This window comes from Delphinapterus leucas, chromosome 4, assembly GCF_059928025.1.
Source record: "Delphinapterus leucas isolate spDelLeu-1000000601 "Yukka" chromosome 4, BTC_Dleu_Yukka2, whole genome shotgun sequence".
Lineage (NCBI taxonomy): Eukaryota > Metazoa > Chordata > Mammalia > Artiodactyla > Monodontidae > Delphinapterus > Delphinapterus leucas.
Window position 1 is genome coordinate 34736853 of NC_143132.1, and position 20930 is coordinate 34757782.

At 34.2% G+C, this 20930-nt stretch overlaps 1 protein-coding gene across 7 annotated transcripts in view; it reads right to left on the minus strand.

The window, feature by feature from the left end:
* The window catches only part of GBE1 (1,4-alpha-glucan branching enzyme 1), a 297233-nt gene that overhangs the window by 66148 nt on the left and 210155 nt on the right, over positions 1 to 20930 (minus strand). For 6 of the 7 annotated variants that reach the window (XM_089910389.1, XM_089910390.1, XM_089910391.1 and 3 more), the window contains 3 exons: positions 17237 to 17335; positions 11632 to 11742; positions 8571 to 8742 (listed from right to left, as the gene is read on the minus strand). In XM_089910389.1, coding sequence (XP_089766515.1) covers positions 8571 to 8742; positions 11632 to 11742; positions 17237 to 17335 — 382 coding nt within the window. Of the gene's footprint in view, positions 1 to 6578; positions 7817 to 8570; positions 8743 to 11631; positions 11743 to 17236; positions 17336 to 20930 lie in introns of those variants that run through there. The other variant, XM_089910392.1, reaches the window with a different exon arrangement.

Genomic DNA, 20930 nt, shown 5'->3' on the forward strand with positions numbered 1-20930 from the left:
TGAGATTAAATTTTCATCATTTTGTTTGGATAGCTGATTCTTAAGATTATACGTCTGCCAATATTTTAAATCAGCAAGATATGTGCTTAATATTTAGATTTTAATTTATACTTTACTTGATATTTTAAAATATGTACATGTTTATATTTTAAATGAGTTAAATACTTAGGTTCTTCTATTTTTCTAGAATTCTAAGCAGTCTTTAATAAAGAATACCATCAATGCATTATTTTGGTATTTCAGTTGACTCTTGAAAAATGACAAGGTTTATCCACTAGTAACTTATAGTTGGCCCTCCATATGCTTAGTGTCTCCACATCTGTAGATCCAACCAACCACTTAGTTTGTAGTACTGTAGTACTAAATACTGAAAAATATTCATGTATGAGTGGACACTTGAGGTTCAAAATTGCATTGTTCAAGGGTCAACTGTACCTGGAATTAATACTGCAGCATCTGTATTGGTGTTTTTTTTCCCAGTACACAATTACTGGACATAGTAGCCCATTTGCCTGCCTGGCCACACCTCTCTATAGCAGTTCCTGACAAGTCACATGACAAGGTCATGCAACTACTCCCTCTGCCTCAGTAAGCTGGGTTAGGAAAAGGTAGCACTTCCAAGATAACCAGAGAACCACCAGAAAATGGGGCAAAATATATCATTAACCACAGTTTCTTCTTCTTTGAATTGCTTTAGCAGTTTATCTACATACAAGTATAGGCATAGTGAGAAAGTACTGTGGGTTCAGTTCCAGACTACCTCAATAATGTGAATATTGCAATATAGTGAGTCACACAAATTGTTTGGTTTCTCAGTGCATATAAAAGTTACATTTACACTATACTATAGTCTATAGTAATAGCATTATTTCTAAAAACAATGTACATATCTTAATTTAAAAAATAGTGTATTGCTGGGCTTCCCCGGTGGCGCAGTGGCTGAGAGTCCACCTGCCGATGCAGGGGACACAGGTTCGTGCCCTGGTCCGGGAGGATCCCACATGCCACGGAGTGGCTAGGCCCGTGAGCCATGGCCTCTGGGCCTGCGCGTCCGGAGCTTGTGCTCCACAATGGGAGAGGCCACAACAGTGAGAGGCCCTCGTACCACAAAAAAAAAAAAAAAAAAAAGTAGTGTATTGCTAAAAAGTGCTAACCATCATCTGAACCTTTGGCAAGCTGCAGCAATAACATTAAAGCAAATCAAAACCACAATGAGATATCACCAAACACCTGTCAGAATGGCTATCATCAAAAAGTCTACAAATAACAAATGTTGGAGAGGATGTGGAAAAAAGGGAACCTTAGTACACTGCTGGTGGGGATGTAAATTGGTGAAGCCACTATGGAAAACAGTATGGAGGTTCCTCCGAAAACTAAAAATAGAATTGCTGGATCGCAATTCCAATCCTGGGAATATATCTGAAGAAAATGAAAACACTAATTCGAAAAGATAACATGCACCCCAATGTTCATAGCAGCATTGTTTATAACAGCCAAGATATGGAAGCAACCTTAGTGTCCATCAACAGATGAATGGATGAAGAAGATGTGATACAAAAAATATATATACACACACACAATGGAATATTAGTCAGGCATAAAAAAGAAAGAAATTCTGCCATTTGCAACAATGTGAATGGACCTAGAAGGTATTATGCTTAGTGAAACGTCAAACAGAGAAAGACAAATACTCTGTTATCACTTATATATGGAATCTAAAAAATGAAACCAACAAATGAATATAAAAAAACAGAAACAGACTCATAAATTAGTGGTCACCAGTGGGGAAATGGAAGGGGTGGGGCAAAATAAGGGTAGGAGATTAAGAGATACGTATTAAATAAATAAGCTACAAGGATATATTGTACAGCTCAGGGAAATATAGCCATATTTTGTAATAAGTTTAAATAGAGTATAATCTGTAAAAATATTGAATCACTATGTTATATACCTGAAACTAATATAATACTGTAAATCAGATACACTTCAATTAAAAAAAGAGTGCTGATCACAGATCACCATAACAAATATAGTAATAATGAAAAAGTATGAAATGCTGTGAGAATTATGAAAATGGGATAGATACAGGAAGTGAGCAAAGGCTGTTGTAAAAATTGTGCCCATAGACTTGCTCAACGCAAGGTTGCCACAAACCTTCAATTTGTAAAAAACACAATATCTGTGAAGTAGAATAAAGTGAAGCACAGTGAAACAAGGTATGCCTGCAACATATATTCACTGAGGTCATCCTATGTGTAAAGCAGATGTTTTTCATTCTATATTTATTTTTAACCAACAATTAAACATTAAATAACCACTGATTATAAAAATAGCATAGACATATCCACATAGATTATCAATAATCACATGTCTTATTTTTCTAATCTGTCTCCTTTTAGTTATATTACAAATAGATAAAAAAATAAACCATAAAGCTATTAAACCATCAGTCAATACCAGGCCTTTCTTACTGAAGAGTTCATGATGTTTTAAAGTGATTGAAAATCACATTTTTTCATTAAACTTGCCAATCAATGAATGATCTCTAAATTGATTTCTTCGGGCCCCAGTTTTTTCATTTATTTGAAATTTAATATTCCCAACTGACTTTAATCTCACTCCACTGCTTCAGTCCTACTCCTTCTTAGACTTTCCCTAAGTTTGTCATATGGCTTTCTTGTGCCTTTCTATTTTTCTATGTTTGCCTGGCTGAAGCAGCTCATAAATTCCACCAACAACCTAATCTCTTAACCCAGTTTCCTACATATTTACATGACATTCTCTGCTTATCTCTATCACTGTACCTAGTGAATGTACTAGGACAGAGATACTTGTCTGCCTACTTGTCTGGATCCCCTTTTGAGTTTTGAGACCTTGAGGGCAAGAACTCTTTTTCACCCAGGAATATCCACCACTTAGCAATACCTGGTACACAGTAGATACATATAAATGTCTGAAGCATGAAGGAATGTTATAAATTGTGTTAAAACACATTCTAGAATGTGTTATAAATATATTGTGTATAGTTTAAATTGATATATATGTCAAATTCACTAACTTTTTAAACTGAAGTTGCTTTATATCAATCTACATCTCTCTCTCGCTCCCTCCCTTCCTCCCTCTTTCTGTGTAAAATAAATCTCGGCACAGGTATTCCAGAAAAATATATTAAGTTTTTTTTTTTTTTTTTTTTTTTGCGGTCCGCGGGCCTCTCACTGTTGTGGCCTCCCCCGTTGTGGAGCACCGGCTCCGGACGCGCAGGCTCAGCGGCCATGGCTCACGGGTCCAGCCGCTCCGCGGCATGTGGGATCTTCCCGGACCGGGGCACCAACCCGTGTCCCCTGCATCGGCAGGCGGACTCTCAACCACTGTGCCACCAGGGAAGCCCTATATTAAGTTTTATACAATGCTCACACACACTCATACACAGATACCATATAATATATAATAAATGTTAACTGATTAATATCATATTGGCTTATCCTAGAAATGAGAATCAAGGCAAACATCACACCTCTTCATACATGAAAGTTAAGATGTTTTAGCAGCAGCATTCAGCAGACATCACTATGAATTTAAAAAAAAAGTAATCTTAACTCTTAGTGAGATTTACTATAGAAATGCCTTAACTTCTGTATAATTAACCACATAATACCACCTAGGAAAATGTCATTTGATTTTTAACAAAGAATTACTGCCTTTACTGATGTTTTCAAGAAGAAATGAGTTAAATATTTTAAGAAACTTTTACATTAAACAATATACCATCAGATAAGATTCTAAAGAAACACTCTTGGATGGAATTGAAACATCAGCGTTCAGGACCCATATATTCAATGGAATAGCTAGTAATATTAAAAATAGTAATAGTAAATTTAACTTCAAGTGAAATTAAATTTAAAGAAACATTAAATATGAGTTATGTGCCTGGCAATATTCTAAGTCTTGTGTACGTATTAAATCATTTCACCCTGAAAACAATCCTCTGAGGCAGGCACTACTCCATTCTACCACTGAGCAAACAAAGGTACAGAGTAATGATGCCCCTTACCCAGCTCACACAGCTAAGCTTGGATTCCCATCGAGATCGCTTTCTTAACCACTATGCTCTACCTTTTCTCTAAAAGATATTTATTAACCATATTTTGGTAGCTAATCTATACACTGATCTAATAATAATTTTCATTTCTAATTTTTTCGCATTGTAAATAGAAGAAAAAGACAATCTGCTGCTGTCATTTTCTAGTTGTACAATATTAGGTGTGTACCTTTTCCTCTCTGAGTTGTAGCTTTAGTAAAATGGGACTTGGAACATCTACCTAGATACCTGAATATTCTTCTTTCACCCCATGTTTCTTTGCAAGCCAGACAGTATTAAAAAAAAAAAACTTTTATGAAGATTGAGTTAGATGAGGCATATGAAAATGTTTTAGAAAATATAGTATGCTATGTCAAATATAAATTTACTTTTGTTATATTTATTATAACTCTTATGATCAATGATATAAAAATATAAAAGTAATTTAACTATCCCTGCTCCCCTCTTCTATATTTGATTCTTTCATATGATATGGTGGAAGAATAGGAAATATAAACCTATTTATTCATAATCAATTAAAATAACCTAGCAAATTAAAAATTAAAAAAAACTTGCAAATATTCCCCTGGCTTTAAGCAGAGTGAAAGAACTTTTTTAAACTCAAAATTATGAGTATATAAGACAAAAACAAATAAAATAAAACAAATCAGCCAAACTGGTATCATTGTGAGAGAATTCATATTGATCTTAATTATTTTTGATAAACAGGACACATATCTAAATGCCTGATGAATTTAGGTAAATAGATTTAAATGAAAAACTACAAAAGTATGTTGTTTTCTTACTTCTTTTAAATCATTCCTTCTCTACTAGAGGGAAATAAAAATAAAATTCCAAAAGTTAGTAAGTTTTAAAATGCCTAAAACATGAGTAAACAACCAGATTGCTCCTTAGTCTTGAATTTCTTAAATTGACCTTTTTAAAAATTAATTTCTTACATGCCACTTGAAAAAAAAATAACTTTCCTTAAAACTACAACTGGGGCTTCCCTGGTGGTGCAGTGGTTGAGAGTCCGCCTGCCGATGCAGGGGACATGGGTTCGTGCCCTGGTCCGGGAAGATCCCACATGCCGCGGAGCGGCTGGGCCCGTGGGCCATGGCCACTGAGCCTGCGCGTCCGGAGCCTGTGCTCCGCAACGGGGGAGGCCACAACAGTGAGAGGCCCTCGTACCGCACACAAAACAAAACAAAACAAAACTACAACTGGTGATTGCAGCTAATGAACTACTGCTAAAAATAATTACAAGGTAATTATATATATGCATATATGCATATATATAAATATATAAAATATCCTTTTTTGTAAAAATGTGCAAGTCTTGTGATGTGCTAGATACTGTGCTAATTGCTACTAGTTCATGAAGATATAATAGTGAATAAGATACAGGTGACCCCTATTTTCATTCAGTTTTAAATGTATCAAGGCAGCTATATATTTAATAGTTTTTGAAAATGTAATTTTGTTATGTGCCACAAAAGGTAGGTATAGGGTAATATAAAAATGTATAATAGGTAAAACTAGTGAAGTTTGAGGCTTTAGAAAAGACTGCCCTAAGGAAAAAAGATTTGCAAATGAAGGATTTTGTCAGGTATGGCAGGGGGTATCTGAGTAGAGTGATTTCAGAGGGGAGAACAGAAAAATATACAGAATTCATAGTGGAAGGAAGTTGGTACATTCATTGAACTGAAAGAAGGCTTGCTTGACTGGAGCAGAGCCATCAACGGGAAGACCCATGGGAGACCATTCATGCAAGGCCTAGAGGTCAGCTGGAGTACACTGCAGCCATTGAAGCCATTCAGCAGGAGAGTGCCATGATCAGAAAGTGGAAAAAAAATATTTAAAGTCATGATAGCTTACAAGGAAATATTAAATTTCATAAAACAACATCAATAATCAGAAATTATAGAGACTTTGGAGATTACTGGTTTCAAAGTTAGTAGAGAAATGCTAGATTTAGATAAGACATTGAGACAGAAGGATTTTTAAAAAGTGCTATATTGGAGTTAAACATTATAAGCCTTTTGAAGGACAAATGTAAGAAGAAAACTTCAAAAGATCTTTGAGTCCTGTATCAAAGAATAATTTCAAAATTATATTTGATACCACAAATATGGTCAATTTACAGACCTTATAGAGAGATGCTAGAAATAATTGTGTTTATTTAGTTGTGTTACTATTGAAAGTTCCATGGGAAGAGTTTCCAAAACAGAATAGCATCTTAGCCATCCTCAGGTTGAATATATACAGTTAAGATTATATTAATATAAACATTTCACAAAATTTATGAAGTTACTGGAGATTTGTTAAGATCTTAGCTGTCCATGATCCATTTTTACCCTCAGGGAAAATATTGACCAAGACTCAATTCTCATTATGAACTTTCATCAGAACTTCTTTTTTTTTTTTTTTTTTTTTTTGCGGTACACGGGCCTCTCACTGTTGTGGTCTCTCCCGTTGCGGAGCACAGGCTCCGGACGTGCAGGCTCAGCGGCCATGGCTCATGGGCCCAGCCGCTCCGCGGCATGTGGGATCTTCCCGGACCGGGGCACAAACCCGTGTCCCCTGCATCGGCAGGCGGACTATCAACCACTGTTCCACCAGGGAAGCCCCATCAGACCTTTTTTAATCTGAAAGTTATCAATATTAAATTAACTAGGGCCATTAATTCTATGTCACCTGCAGATAGTTTTATTTTACTCTGATGCTCTGTTGCATGCTATGGGCTAGAATTGTCTTCAACAAAGGACAGTCTCAGGAAAAGGACTCTATCAGGTACTTCAAACTACTGACACTCTCAACTCTTCGCTATAGGCTTCTGAGCTGATATTGCTTACACAACTTCCAGACTAAAGCAGTAAGCTAAGTCAGGATTACTAGAATTCTCGGATGCAGTGGGCTTCAAGAATTAATGACAGGACTAATGAAATCAGAGGTCTTCTTTGATTTTATTTCTCTAACAGGAAAGTTGTTTTAGTTTCCACATATATAAGGAAGCTCTTTCATTTTCTTTTTAATCTATCTATATACACTGCAACAATTTAATAAACCCTGCTTTTGTAACTGAAATAAAACATTAAAAAATCTCTCACTTTACATGGTGACATAGTTGTTTACCTAAGTTCATTGACTTCACCTTTTCATCAAGATATAATTGAATAAACTGTGCGACTAAGGCCTTACTGGAAAAGCCACACTCATGAATGATGTTCATTGTGTGAAAGAGGACTAGTTGCCTTTTAGGAACTGAGGCCGGTTTTACTTATGAATACAATGCCTGCAAAGTCCACCCAGGAAGCCCAGCCTGGTGCCTGAAAGACAAAGTGCCGTCTCACAGGTCATAAGGGCCACTTCCTGACAGGTTGGGAATATTAACAAATTTTGGTGATCCTGAGAGGAGAGGGATGCACTGAAAGGTACAGGTTGTATGGGTGAAATCTGGTGTATGGTTTATTGGGTCTGGCTTCCTAATCTCAAGTTAGCAAACAACAGAGGCTTTTAAAAGTCCAATCTGAGATTTTTTTGCGGTACGCGGGCCTCTCACTGTTGTGGTCTCTCCCGTTGCGGAGCACAGGCTCCAGACGCGCAGGCTCAGCGGCCATGGCTCACGGGCCCAGCCGCTCCGCGGCATGTGGGATCTTCCGGGACTGGGGCACGAACCCGTGTCCCCTGCATCGGCAGGCGGACTCTCAACCACTGCGCCATCAGGGAAGCCCCAATCTGAGATTTTTTAATAAAAATTTCCAGATAGAAATGAATTAATCTGAAGCTCTACAGCTTTTATTGTAGAAAAATGTCAGTCTCCCATATGCATTTTCCAATCTTTCTAGCTCTCTCTAACCTAAAAACTGGTGAAATTTCCTAAAACTCAAATGGTCATGGTTGACCAAATAGAACTGAAAATGGTATTAGTTGATTTTTATGTTTTATCATTCAAGATCCTTCAGACAACAATGACCTTTGAATATTCATATTTTCCTATTTTTTAAAATAAATACATTTTTTTGTCCATCACAGTATCTTGGGCGTTGGCTTCCACATTTATAATACAAGTATACTGGTATACAATTACCTCAAAGAAGACCAATAATATTAGCTCAATACGATATGACATGACAATTATATCCTTCTTATGTTCAATGTATTACAAACACTATAATAATAAACTCAATGATTAAATTCAGAATAATAATTCTGTTTAAGAAAAGTTCACCCCACTTATTGACAACAATATTAAATAAAATACCAGCCATTAGATTACTTTTGCATCATGTATTAGTATAACAATAATCTTAAAGCAATTTAATTTTTACAGTTTACACTGTAAAAATGGCAGTGCTTTAAAGAAATAAAGTTATAATTTTCTATTTTAAACCTGAACAACCAAACCAAAATATTCTGCATAACTTATGTCATATATAATATTAGTTAACATTTTAAACACAGATTGGATATATGTTCAGCTCATACTTACCCATGAAATTGAGATAGCCTTCTCCGCCGAGTGCATGAGTAATGAGTCGAATCATTTTATGAAGCTGTATTCCACGATCAATAACTGGAGTAAACGGGGTTAGAACACTCATGTTGGTATACATTTCAGCATCCATCAACCAAAATGCCAGCGTCTTATCCCCAACGAGTGCCTATAAAAATAAAAGTCACTGAGATAAATGCAAATAATAGGTACTAAGCAGCTGTGATTTATACTAGAATAACATGCAATTATACAGAATGGAAACAGTGCAGAAGAGGTGTGTGAATTAATATTAGTTTCATGTATTTTCCAACAGTCACTATGCTGAAGGTGAGCTGGTGAAATACATGAGAGCTCTCATGTACCTATGCTTCTTTCATTTTTAAAATAGCTTGGTGAAAAACTCAAGATAAGCTACCTGAATATTTGTTATAATAAGCTGATGCTTCACATTTTTTGAAGTTAGAATAAACATGTATTTTAATGTTGAGAATACTAACAGATATTTTTTCTTTTTTTTAGGATTTGAACAATGAATTTTTTAATTGAATGAATTCTTTAAATTCTATAGTGCTTTACAATTTTCAAAAGTTTCACATACATGATTTCATATAATCCCATAATCTTACATTAAACTATTAGAATACTAATAGATTTTTTAAAATATCTTGCATATCATGATTCTATTGTTTTGAAAGAATGGAAGAGTTTCCTAAAAGTAATTTATATGTATATGCATTTATATTTATATAGATGTATTTATATATATAATATGTATATAAATATATTACAATGGACCCTCTCCCCTTCAGCAGCAAATTGACAACTTTTTCTTAAAATGTAAAATTTGCTTTCTCATTATGTTTGCCATCTAATCTAAAATTAGTTTGTTTTATATGAAAATATAATAGTTGACAAATGGGGCAGGTTAACTCAGAAACACCCTGAACAGCAGAAGAGGCCTCTTAACGATCTGAATTATTTATGGTTAAAAACAGCTAACTAATGCCAAGTGTTATTTATTGACAAAAAATTATATATAGTGAAACATAGAGACCAAACCATAATCTCCTCACCCTATTACTGTATGATTATTTTCATTTTTAGAAAAATATTTTTACTTATAAACCTATTTTAATCTCTAAGCTATTTTCACATATATATTCATATTTATAATTTTTTATCAGGTTTAAAATTCAGTATACATTTGCTTTTATAGAAAGAACTAGGCAATTTGCATCTTTTTGTACATTCCCAACAATTTGTAATACAAGGCAGAATTATGTGGATCTTTAAAGTATGAAATAATTCTTGGTAAATCCATACTGTTTCTGTACATTTGGGGAGAAAAATTATGAAATTAACCTACCAGTTTCATCTTCAATTTGTTTATTCCACTCATTTATTTATTCTTTTATTCATTCATATAAAATACACATATATTGGGAGCTCAAAACATGCTATAACTGCTAGGAGTTTGTAATAGAAAGATATCATTTATGCATGCATTTTAATTTTCATATTGTTATGTATTTGGCAAGGGATTTCCCCAATCTTAAATTAATACTACTCATTTCTTATTTTGTTACGTTTTGGTTCTGGTTTCCTCATAGGTATTTGTTTGATCTTGCTCCACAGCCAATTTAAGTTGAAAAGAAAGTACTGCTCCAACTAGGAAGATGCAAAACTTAATATATGTCTACTTTATGAGTGAGCAAACATTCTGTACAGGCCAAACAGTACATAGTGTAGGCATTGTGGGCTCCTTCCTCAGTCTCAACTACTTAAATATACCATTATGGCTCAAAAGCAGCCATAGACAATAGGTGAGTGAATGAACATGGCTGTATTCCAATTACCTTTACAAAAACAAGCAGCAGACAGAATCTGGCCCATGGGCCTTGGTAGCTGACCTCTGGTCTACTTATACTTTCTTAACAGTTCAAGGAGACACCTGAAAAACTACTGTCTACCTTAAATTGTCAATTTCTGCTGAAATACCGAGGAGCTTGTTGGTTTAACTTTAATTTTCTGAATACACATACTGCAAATAATTTCAGACAGTTTTACTGTCTTTTTAATGTATAAGGAGTTCATTTTATGTTGTTTATGCTGGTTCATAGGCTTTATATAACTGAATGGCCATTTCCTGCATTTATTTATGTTTATTGAGTGACTACGAGGAATAGCACAGTGCTAAGGCTGGAAATACAAAGGTATCAGAAGCAAATTTTCTGCTTAAAATGTGATGAGAAAGTGAAGAATGGGGAAACTATTTTTTCCCTATACACCTGTATGAAGGCTTCAAGGAGAGTATGTCTGAGCCAGGGCATTAGGTCTTCACACGAGCTTCCCAGGTGACGTAGGCATTTGCAGGTGTGTGGGGAAAAGTACAAGATTGGAGCAAGGTTGACCTACTCAGGAATGGGTGGAAATTTAACAGTATTGAAGAATAGAACTCTTGGAGAGTTGAGCAGAGAATAAACTTTGGCATGAGCCAGGATATGACAGGCTGTGAATGAGAAGCTTTAACCAAAAGATCTGGGTTGACAAAATTAGCTTTGCCCTTTGGAAAATACCTCAGACTACATTACAGAGGATGGACTAAAATCAAGAGGGACAGAGGTCAGGGCGATCAATCAGCAAAAGATTTCAGTGACTGAGAGAAAAAATGATGAAAGCTTGTGAAAAGGCATAAAAGAAAACCTTTAGAAGGAAACCTAAAATGGAAATTAAAATTAACCTGGATTAGCACCAACATTCCTCTTGTGACAACAAAGGAAAACATGTAAGATAACACTTGAAACTGTCATTCACAATCATTTAATTACAGTTTGGCAGGGTAAAAGTGGTACTGCATTTTGAAGCTGGAATTTATGGATCTACAAAATAATTTTTAAATGTTTTTCAAGTATGAATAGTTGTCACATAAAATAGACAGATAACACATTACATTAGCTGTATTAAACTATAGAAATTTGTACTGTGATATGTTTATAATTAGGTATGTTAATAAATACAGACAGAGACAGAATGGTTTATACACATATTAATTTACCTGATCATGGCTCTCTGCATAAGCAATGCACTTTTCAAGGTAGCGTCTGTTTGTGAGTGTATACACTATATTGCCCATATTCCAATCTTCATCTTTATATTCTTTAAGTAACTAAATAAAAGACAAAAAATAATTCCAATACACCATTATCATCCTTACTTTAAATCCCAGTCTGAGGGTATACATCATATCAATACAAATTATTTAAGATGCAGATATAAGCACACCCACAGAGCAAAAATATCTTTGTCAAAACTTTTACTGAAATCACAGCTTTTATACAGACTACCCAAATGACAGTGGTGTTGCATGTGTGTGTGCATGTGTTTGTTTTTCTGCAGATGATTTGATCACTGCATTTTAGGATTTTTGTAACCTTTTTCCTCTGTAATAGCTGCTACCTCTTGATTAATGACCACAGTGAAGTGTTGTGCAGTATGTCTTTCCGGAACTTCCACAAGGTAGAGATATACTTGCTACATTTTTAGGTTTGAATGAAAAAAAAAAATTAGCATGAATAATGCCTTGTTCCATTGTTAAAAAAAAAATTAAAACAACTGTTATTTCAAAGTATAAAGCCTAATTATCATGAATAATTATCATCTAACAGACCACATATTTTTGTTTCCACTTCAGCTGCTACTCAGTCTCCAGTGTGGCTTCTGTGCCACTAACACCTCTTCAGTGCAAATGACCTTGCCAAAATCTCAGACTATGATTGTCTCCTAGGTCAGTAATTGCTCTTTCTTAGGCAAATGCTTGCAGTATATGATGATAATGCTGACCCTACCCCTTCCATAAAATGCTTTCCTTCTTAGTCTACCATTGCGAAACTCTTGACTGTTTTGTTTTGTTTTGCAACCACTCTAGACATCCTGTAAAATCCCTTCCTCTGCCTATCCTATAAAAGCTGGTGCTGCTCAGAGTTAATAGCGTAAAAATACCCTGTCCTTTTACTCAACGCATTCTTTCTAAGTGGGTTCATTTCTCTTGTCCAAAAGTGTCAATGGCACGCTGATAGAAGCAGAATTCTAAAATGGCCCCTATGATTCCGGCTCCCTCAGATTCACATCTTTGTATAATCCTTAACCTGGAGTGTGGGAGGGTCCTTTGAATATAATGGGTGTCCTTAGAAGAAACTGTGAGATAATAACAGTAACGCTTTAAGTTGCTAAATTTGTGGTAGTTTGTTACACAATAGAAAATTAATGAAGATTTTGGTACAAGAAATGGGGTTCCAGCCTGCCTGTATCTTCCTTTGCATGTTTTTTTTTTTTTTTTTTTTGGCTCAGTGGAATTCAGAGGTGCTTAGCCATCCTGCATAATTGCATTGTGAATCACTGAGAACCAGAGGACAGGCTGTATTAGGCAGACTAATGGCCACCCACAGGTGTTTACATCCTAATACCCAGAGTCTGTGAATATGTCACCTTACATGGCAAAAAGGACTTTAGAGATATGTTGAAGTTAAGGACATTGAAATGGGTAGATTGTCCTGGATTACCTGGATGGACCGAATGTAGTTGCAGTCATCTTTCTTAAAAGATGCCTGAATTGTCAGAGTAAGAGAGAGATTTGAAGATGCTACCCTGCTGGCTTTGAGGATGGGGGAAGGGACCATGGACCAAGGAATACAGGAATACAGGTCCATGCTTTTACAGGCTTTTAGAAGCTAGAAAAGTCAAGGAAACAGAGCCTCCAGAAGGAATGCATCCTTACTAATGCCTTGATTTTAGCTTAGTAAGACCCATTTCAGATTTGTGACTATATGACAGTAAATTTGTGTTATTTTAAGACACTAAGTTTGTGGTACTTAGATACAGCAACAGTTTGAAACTAATGTATAGACCTATACAAATATGCTCAATTAAGTTCAACTACTGTGTAAAAACAATTCAATGGAAGTAGGTTCAATGGACTTTTCAACAAATCATGCTGAATGAGTTAGACATCTATAGGCAAAAGAAAAACAGAAAAAAAACCTTACACGTTGACTGAACAAAAACTAACTCAAATGGACTATGGGTTTAAATATAAAAGTAAAACTATAAAATGTTTAATAGAAAACATAGGCGAGTCAAAGAATTCTTAGGCTTGTCACCAAAAGAGATCTCTAAAAGGAAAAAAAAAAAAACAAATTGGCCTTCATCAAATTTAAAGGAAACAAAGAACTTTTTGTTCTGTGCAAGTCCACATGAAGAGGATGAAAAGACAAGCAAAGGCTGGGATAAAATATTTGTCAACCACATACCCCCCCACAAAAGAGTTGAATCTAGACTATATAAAGAACTCTCAAAACTCCACAGTAAATAAATGATCCAATTAGAAAATGGTCAAAAGACATGAACAGACATTTCACCAAAGAGGATATACAGAAGGCAAATTAGCACAGGAAAAGATGTTCATTATCATCAGTCATTAAGGAAAGACAAAGTAAACCCATAGTGAGGTACTTCTGCACACCTGTTAGAATGATTAAAATAAAAAATAGTACAATAGCAAATGCTATTGTTCAATGATGTACGGAAATTGGATCTCACCAAAGTGGCTGGTGGAAATGTAAAATAGTATAGCTACTCAGAAAAATACTTTGGCAGTTTTTTAACAAATTAACATCCAACCACTATAAGACCCAGTAATTGTACTTTGGGGCATTTATCCTAGAATAATGAAAATTTATGGTCATACAAACATATGTACACAAATGTTTATAGCAGCTTTCTTTACAAGAGCCAAAACCTAGAAACAATCTAGATGTCTTTTAATGGACAAATAATTAAACTGTGATACATCCATGCCATGGAATACCATTTAACAATGAAAAGGAGTACACTGAAGTAGAGTCACAGATATAGAAAACAAACTTCAAGTTACCAGGTGATAAGCAAGGGAGGGAGGGATAAATTGGGAAATTGGGATTGACATATACACACTACTATATATAAAATAGATAACTAATGAGAACCTACTGTATAGCACATGGTACTCTACTCAGTACTCTGTAATGGCCTATATGGGAAATGAATCTAAGAAAAGAGTGGATATATGTATAACTGATTCACTTTGCTGTATACCTGAAACTAACACAACATTGTAAATCAACTATACTCCAATAAAAATTTTTTTTTTAAAGTTGAAAAGGAATAGACTACTGATACATGCAAGAACCTGAATGAAATCCCCAGAGAATTCGATTGAGTGAAAAATGGCAATTCCAAAAGGTTACATACTGTATAATTCCATTTATATAACATTCTTGAAATGAAAAAATTATAGAAATGGAGATCAGATTAGTGGTGGTCAAAAGTTAAGGAGTGACTGTGGGAAGAGGGAAGTGCGTGTGGTTATAAAGGCAACATTTGGGAAACTTGTGGTAGTGGAAGTGTTCTATATCTTGACTATGTCCATATCACTATCCTGGTTGTGATATTGTACTATAGCTTTGCAAGATGTTACCATTGGGGAATACTGTTTAAGAATTCACCAGATCATACTGTATTATTTCTTACAACTGCATGGAAATCTACAATTATCTTAATATAAAAAGTGTAATTAAAAAAACTATATATAATGAAAAATACCAGATGCTTAATAACTATTTGGTGGAATTAATAAATGAATGAATTCAATTAAATACCTATATTACCTTTACATGAACACGTCAGTTATTAGATAATAAAAATGATCAAATAAAATGAAAGAAGATACAGCAAATTTGGCATATTTTAGATAGGCAAATATTTGTTCAGTAAATGACTAAACTAATATGATATCCCAAACTACTGATTTTGAACTCTACAAGTAGAAAATGGTAAATAATTTGTTTCTGAACAACAAAAACATGAATGAAATCTAGCATTCTAATCTAATGCATACTCTATGTGTAGATAAAATGCGTGACACATACATTCTGAGTAGCTGTCATTTCTATCAATACTCGTGTGTTTTATTGACATTTGAAGGGATGATAATCATTTATGGAATTTTTTTTAAATGCACAAATTATAAAAGGACTGGAAAATCACTGAGTTTTTAAAAAAAATATTATTTTAACTATCTCGTCTTATTAACTAAGGCTCCCACTTCGGTGATGAAAAAAGATGTTAAGTAATTACATAACACAGAAGATGATATCTGTCTTCAGAGGCTTTACAAACTACAAAGACAAGATGGCCATATCCTAAACAGAGGACAATACATTTTTTTCTATTTATATGACGTACTGCATAGTATAGTATCTTGAGCATACAAGGTACTGAAATGTTTAGTAAGTTAAATTTTTTTTAAAACCTGACATGATTGCTCAGAGAAGGAAATATCCTACTGTGAGCCATGACTGACTGGAAAATAATTCTAGGTTGATGTACACCTTGAAATATCCTGGAATTTGCCCAAAGACTGGTGAAGGCTTTTCAGTAAAAAAAAGTAAGATTTGGCACTTGTGAGGGGAAAAAAGTCTGTGTGGAAGATTAGAAATAATAAAAGATGGTGGGTGGATAAAGAACCTTCAACTAAGGTAAGAAACTTGAAGACCACAGCATTTTTTTAAGGTAACAAATACAAAGCAACTTTCCCAGGTATTAAAGGTGGAACACACATTTGTTTGTTCCTTTGATTTCTAAGTCTAATCGCCTCTGTAAAACCCTTGCTTTTCGACCTGACAATGTTTAGGAAATCATTATAGATGGAGAAGCGGAAGTTGTGCTGGTAGAGTTTTAATGTCACAGCTGCGCACTGCCCAAATTGCCTAGGGATACAGAAAAGGCAATTAAGAGATGATTACAATAACTATTTCCTTCAGAGTAGGCTTTATGTTTTTTCTGTGCAAAGTTAAGCTCTTCTACCGTTGTGATCTCATGGCACCTGTTCATGTCTGTACTAAAGGGCTTAACAGAAAGCAATGATTATTTGATACGTATCTGACTCCTTATACATATTCAGCCTATAATTAAAGACTTGGCCACTCAGAAATGTTCTACATCAAATCTATGTAACAACTTTAGTCTTTTAGACAAACATAAAATGAAACAAAATATAATCCAAACTACTTGAACTGTCATTAAATTTAATAAAATTGTATTAGAAATCATATGCAAGGTGTCATGTACAATTATTCATTCCTAGTGCCTAACACATGGTAAGGACTTTTAAATGCTAAATGAAGGAATGGATAAATCCAAATCTGTTGAGAAAAAAACCATACTATGAAGCAAGTACTGGGAATTAAGGAGTGGCTTCTACATTAATTGATGATTTGCAGGCAGAAATGGATGCATTGATGAAGTTTAATGTGTTTTAAATATAGAACACCAAACTTTCATATAATTGCATTGATAAGGCAAAATTCCATTTACACAGCTAACATTATATCAATCATATTTTCTCTGTGCCTGCATAATGCAAGTGTGAATACTTTAAATTAGAACTTTTAGAAGTTTGAGAGGCACCTTATTAAAAAGCACAAGAAGCAACACACTAATGAGAGAATACTTCAATTATATCTGTAACTACTGATCACAACCAAGAAATAAATCAAAGAAATAATAAATAAACCAACATAATACATAGTATCCGCAGGAAAAAAAATTTTTACATGAAACCTTACCTGGATCCATTTATCTGGAACTGCCATGGCTAATCGATAGTCAAAGCCACCCCCTCCCAGGGAAATTGGAAAACACAGAGCTGGCATTCCTGATACATCCTAAAATAAAGAGCATCAGAATTATCAGTTCATATTGCTTAAACTTTTACTATACATTCTTCTGACAGTAAAATCCAGGCCAATAAATACAAACAATAAATAGGGGCGAATACTCTTGGAGTACTTTGGTAGCATAACTGTAAAAGTAGATAAAATTGTGATAATGTATCTCATTTCCCAATAAGATTTTGTGTAATGCTTTTCATTTCAGGACAAATTTGATCTCTTTTCCTTAGTAGCACATAGAGAACACAAAATAGTAAAAGTGTTATTGTTGAAACATAGCTTCTTATACTAATTTTTGAGTACTATATTAACTACTGCTTTCATCAAACATAAAAATGCATGTGCCATATATCTGTTATTCTTGTTCTCTTTGTATACAGCACGGACATATAGTGTATTTTGTGAGAACTTAGCTTCCGATGAAATGGAAAGTAGAGTTAGCACACTAAGAGCGAAGCAGCAAGATGGCTTTCACTATAGTCAGTTACACTTGGAAATGGTCTTTGAGGTTATCTAGTGGATTCTCTTCATTTAGAAGATACAGAAATCGAGGCTTATTGAGGTGAAGGGATCGCTAAAGACATGTTTCTCCATGGCAGAGCCAGGACTCAGACATCTGGCCTTTTGACAGGATCTTCCTACTGTCATGACACCACTAGATTGTCAGTAATCAAATAAATATACAATCAAACAGATAAGTAAAAAAATAATGGTACAAGGACCCAGATGCAACAAAATACATTATTATAACAACTGTGGTAAAATATGGGACAAGTACTAGTAATTCTAACTCTACAATATCTTTCCAATAAATTCTTTTCCTTTGCTCCATTTCTACAGACACTATCTTATTTAACCTACATTACTGTTTGCTTCAACCACTATATTTCCAAAGTTCCCCATCTCCAGTTTCTCTTTACCCTAATTGCTGCTGAAGAGTCTGCTCCTATCACTGCTTGCCAATAGCTTTCAATAGCCAACAATAAAAAACTCAAATTCTTCAATTTAAGATATAATTCAACAATTATACTTTAAGTGTTGACAATATAGTTCACTATTTGATTATCGGCTTCCTCATTCACTGTTAAAATTTAAGATCCATGGAGCAGGACTTTTGTTGCTGTTGCTGTTGCCATTGTCCACTGACATATGCCAGGAATCTAGAATAGTAGAAGAGTCGCTGGCATAAGGCAGGAACTCAGTAACTCCCTGCTGAGTGAATGCATGAAGGTGCTGCCAAGGATTTCAAGATACATAAGACATAATACTTGACTTGCTGGATTCATGAACTAGGACCTAAATGAACATGCACACACATACACTTATCACGAAATGACAACGTGCGTGGCTGTCATAATTGTTAGCTGAAGTACACAGAAAGTGCAAGTAAGAGACCTCTATCTTTCCATCGTTATTTTTACTATTTCATTTCAAATATTCAATACCTCATCCACTTTGAAACATTTACTCTTGCCTGTACTTGTCACAAGCTTTTCTGTGTGTGTCATTGCCCAAATTCTTCTTTGGATCATTTTCCTTACTTCCTATGAAAGACTATCACATACTCTGAGCTCTCTGAGACTTAACTGCTTCTTCTTCCACAACACCTCATCCTCAAACTTGTCCCACAGAAAAGCTGGATAAAAAGAAACATATGACCTCTCTGGACTTCCAAAATATGTATTAATTGTTTTCTAACGGAAGGGAGCTACAGTTAAGTATAGTACATGGTGGAATACATCCATAAGAAAGTATTCGTCAATAATATCTTATTTCTACATACTTCCTTATAGTTTATAAAAGTGAAAAAAGATGAATTAAAAAAAGTGAAAAAGGATGAATGTTTAACAGAAAAGAAACCATTTTAAAAGAATTATATTTATCAAAATATGTCACATTTTCACAGATATGATAGGTATTCAGTTCAATTCCTTATAAACACTGGCTGAATATGTATTAATCTCAGGCACCTGTGTTAGGCACTGGAATTACGGACACAATGCCTTCCCAAAAGAATTTTCGTAAGACCCAGAGTTTTCCTAAGACTGGTGATAAGATGACATTAAAGATCAAGATAATTTTTCTCAAGAAAACATTAAGGTACAGTCTATATTCGGTCTACAGGTAGTTTTAGCAAATAGTTTGAAAGGAAATAGAATCTGCTAAGAAAAATATTTGGACACCAATTGGTCTTAACTCCTAAATCTGACTACTAGAAGGCTGCCCCATTAATGCATATGAGATATTTCTAGTTCTCTTCTGGAAGTACAGAGTTAATGACTATTCTTTTAAAATCTTAAAAGAAAAAAAAAAGTAAACATAATGGTCACTAAAATAAATATGCTTTAAATATAAAAGAGTTGATGCTTACTGACATAGGATATTAAAATGATCATGTATGTTTCAAATGAAGTTAAAATAGTTTTAATTCTTTAATATCTAAAGATGACTCATGACTATTCCAGAGGGGTAAAAAGCCTCAGTTGTCAAAAAAATATTTTTAATTAATACAGCAAATATAACCATGTATAATAGTAGATATACAGAAAAAAGGCTTCAATTTTAATAACTATTATTATAAATAAATTCAAATTTCTACTACAGGACTTTATTATAACATTGCATTACTTATTCATTACACCACATTCCTTTCTTAAAAAATAAAGTTCATGAGGATCAATTCCACATTCTGAAGAGACTCTCACTAGACAGAAAAGTGATGTATTGAAATTGAAGTAGTTTTCAATTTAAGTAGAATAAATTGAAGATACTTCTTGTTTTAAAAATATCTAAAACCAAGTAATATAAAGTAGGCTAAAGTCTCCAAGTTTCCTTGGTAGAAACACTGATAATCATACAAGAGCTCCCTAGATGATGAAACTATTTTACTTGAAATGAATGGAAAGATCAATGTAACAATTTTAAGTTTCATGTATTAAATAATTACTTCTTTTTCTTCAGTACCCACTTCTGATTTGTGCTGTCATTAATTGTTTGTAGTAATTTGTTATATATAATGTCTCGGCTTCAAATTGCCATAAATATAATTGACAAAACTAATTAATTTTTTTGATGTTTAACAGATAATATTAAAATATATAAAGACAAAATAAAAGTTTAAAAGTACTAATTTACATTAAAAAATATTCAGCACAGAAAGTGTTAGCATAAGTACTAAAAAGACTTATAAGTTATGACCAAATATAGGTAGGTAGAGATTGTGAAACAATACAGAGTATCAAAATGGCATTGTAATTGTGGGGTTTTTAAATTTTATATGAAAATTTACTCCAGCAATTTAGGATCTATTGCTCTATCCCTAGAAGATATTTAGGAGGCAAAAGGTCTCTGTTCTCGATCCAGAGATAAACCAGGAAATCATATCACCTAGTTTGAGATTTGGAGTTTTGAGAAATGATGTATAGAAAAAAGGCTATACAAATAATAAACACTACAGGAAGGAGACTGTCACTACTGCATATCATTCCAATGAACAAAATGCCAAAAATGTGAAAATACACCTTAACTCTGACTCTTTCAATAGTCTTACTACTTTTATATGCCAATCACTACACTTTGTATAGAACAG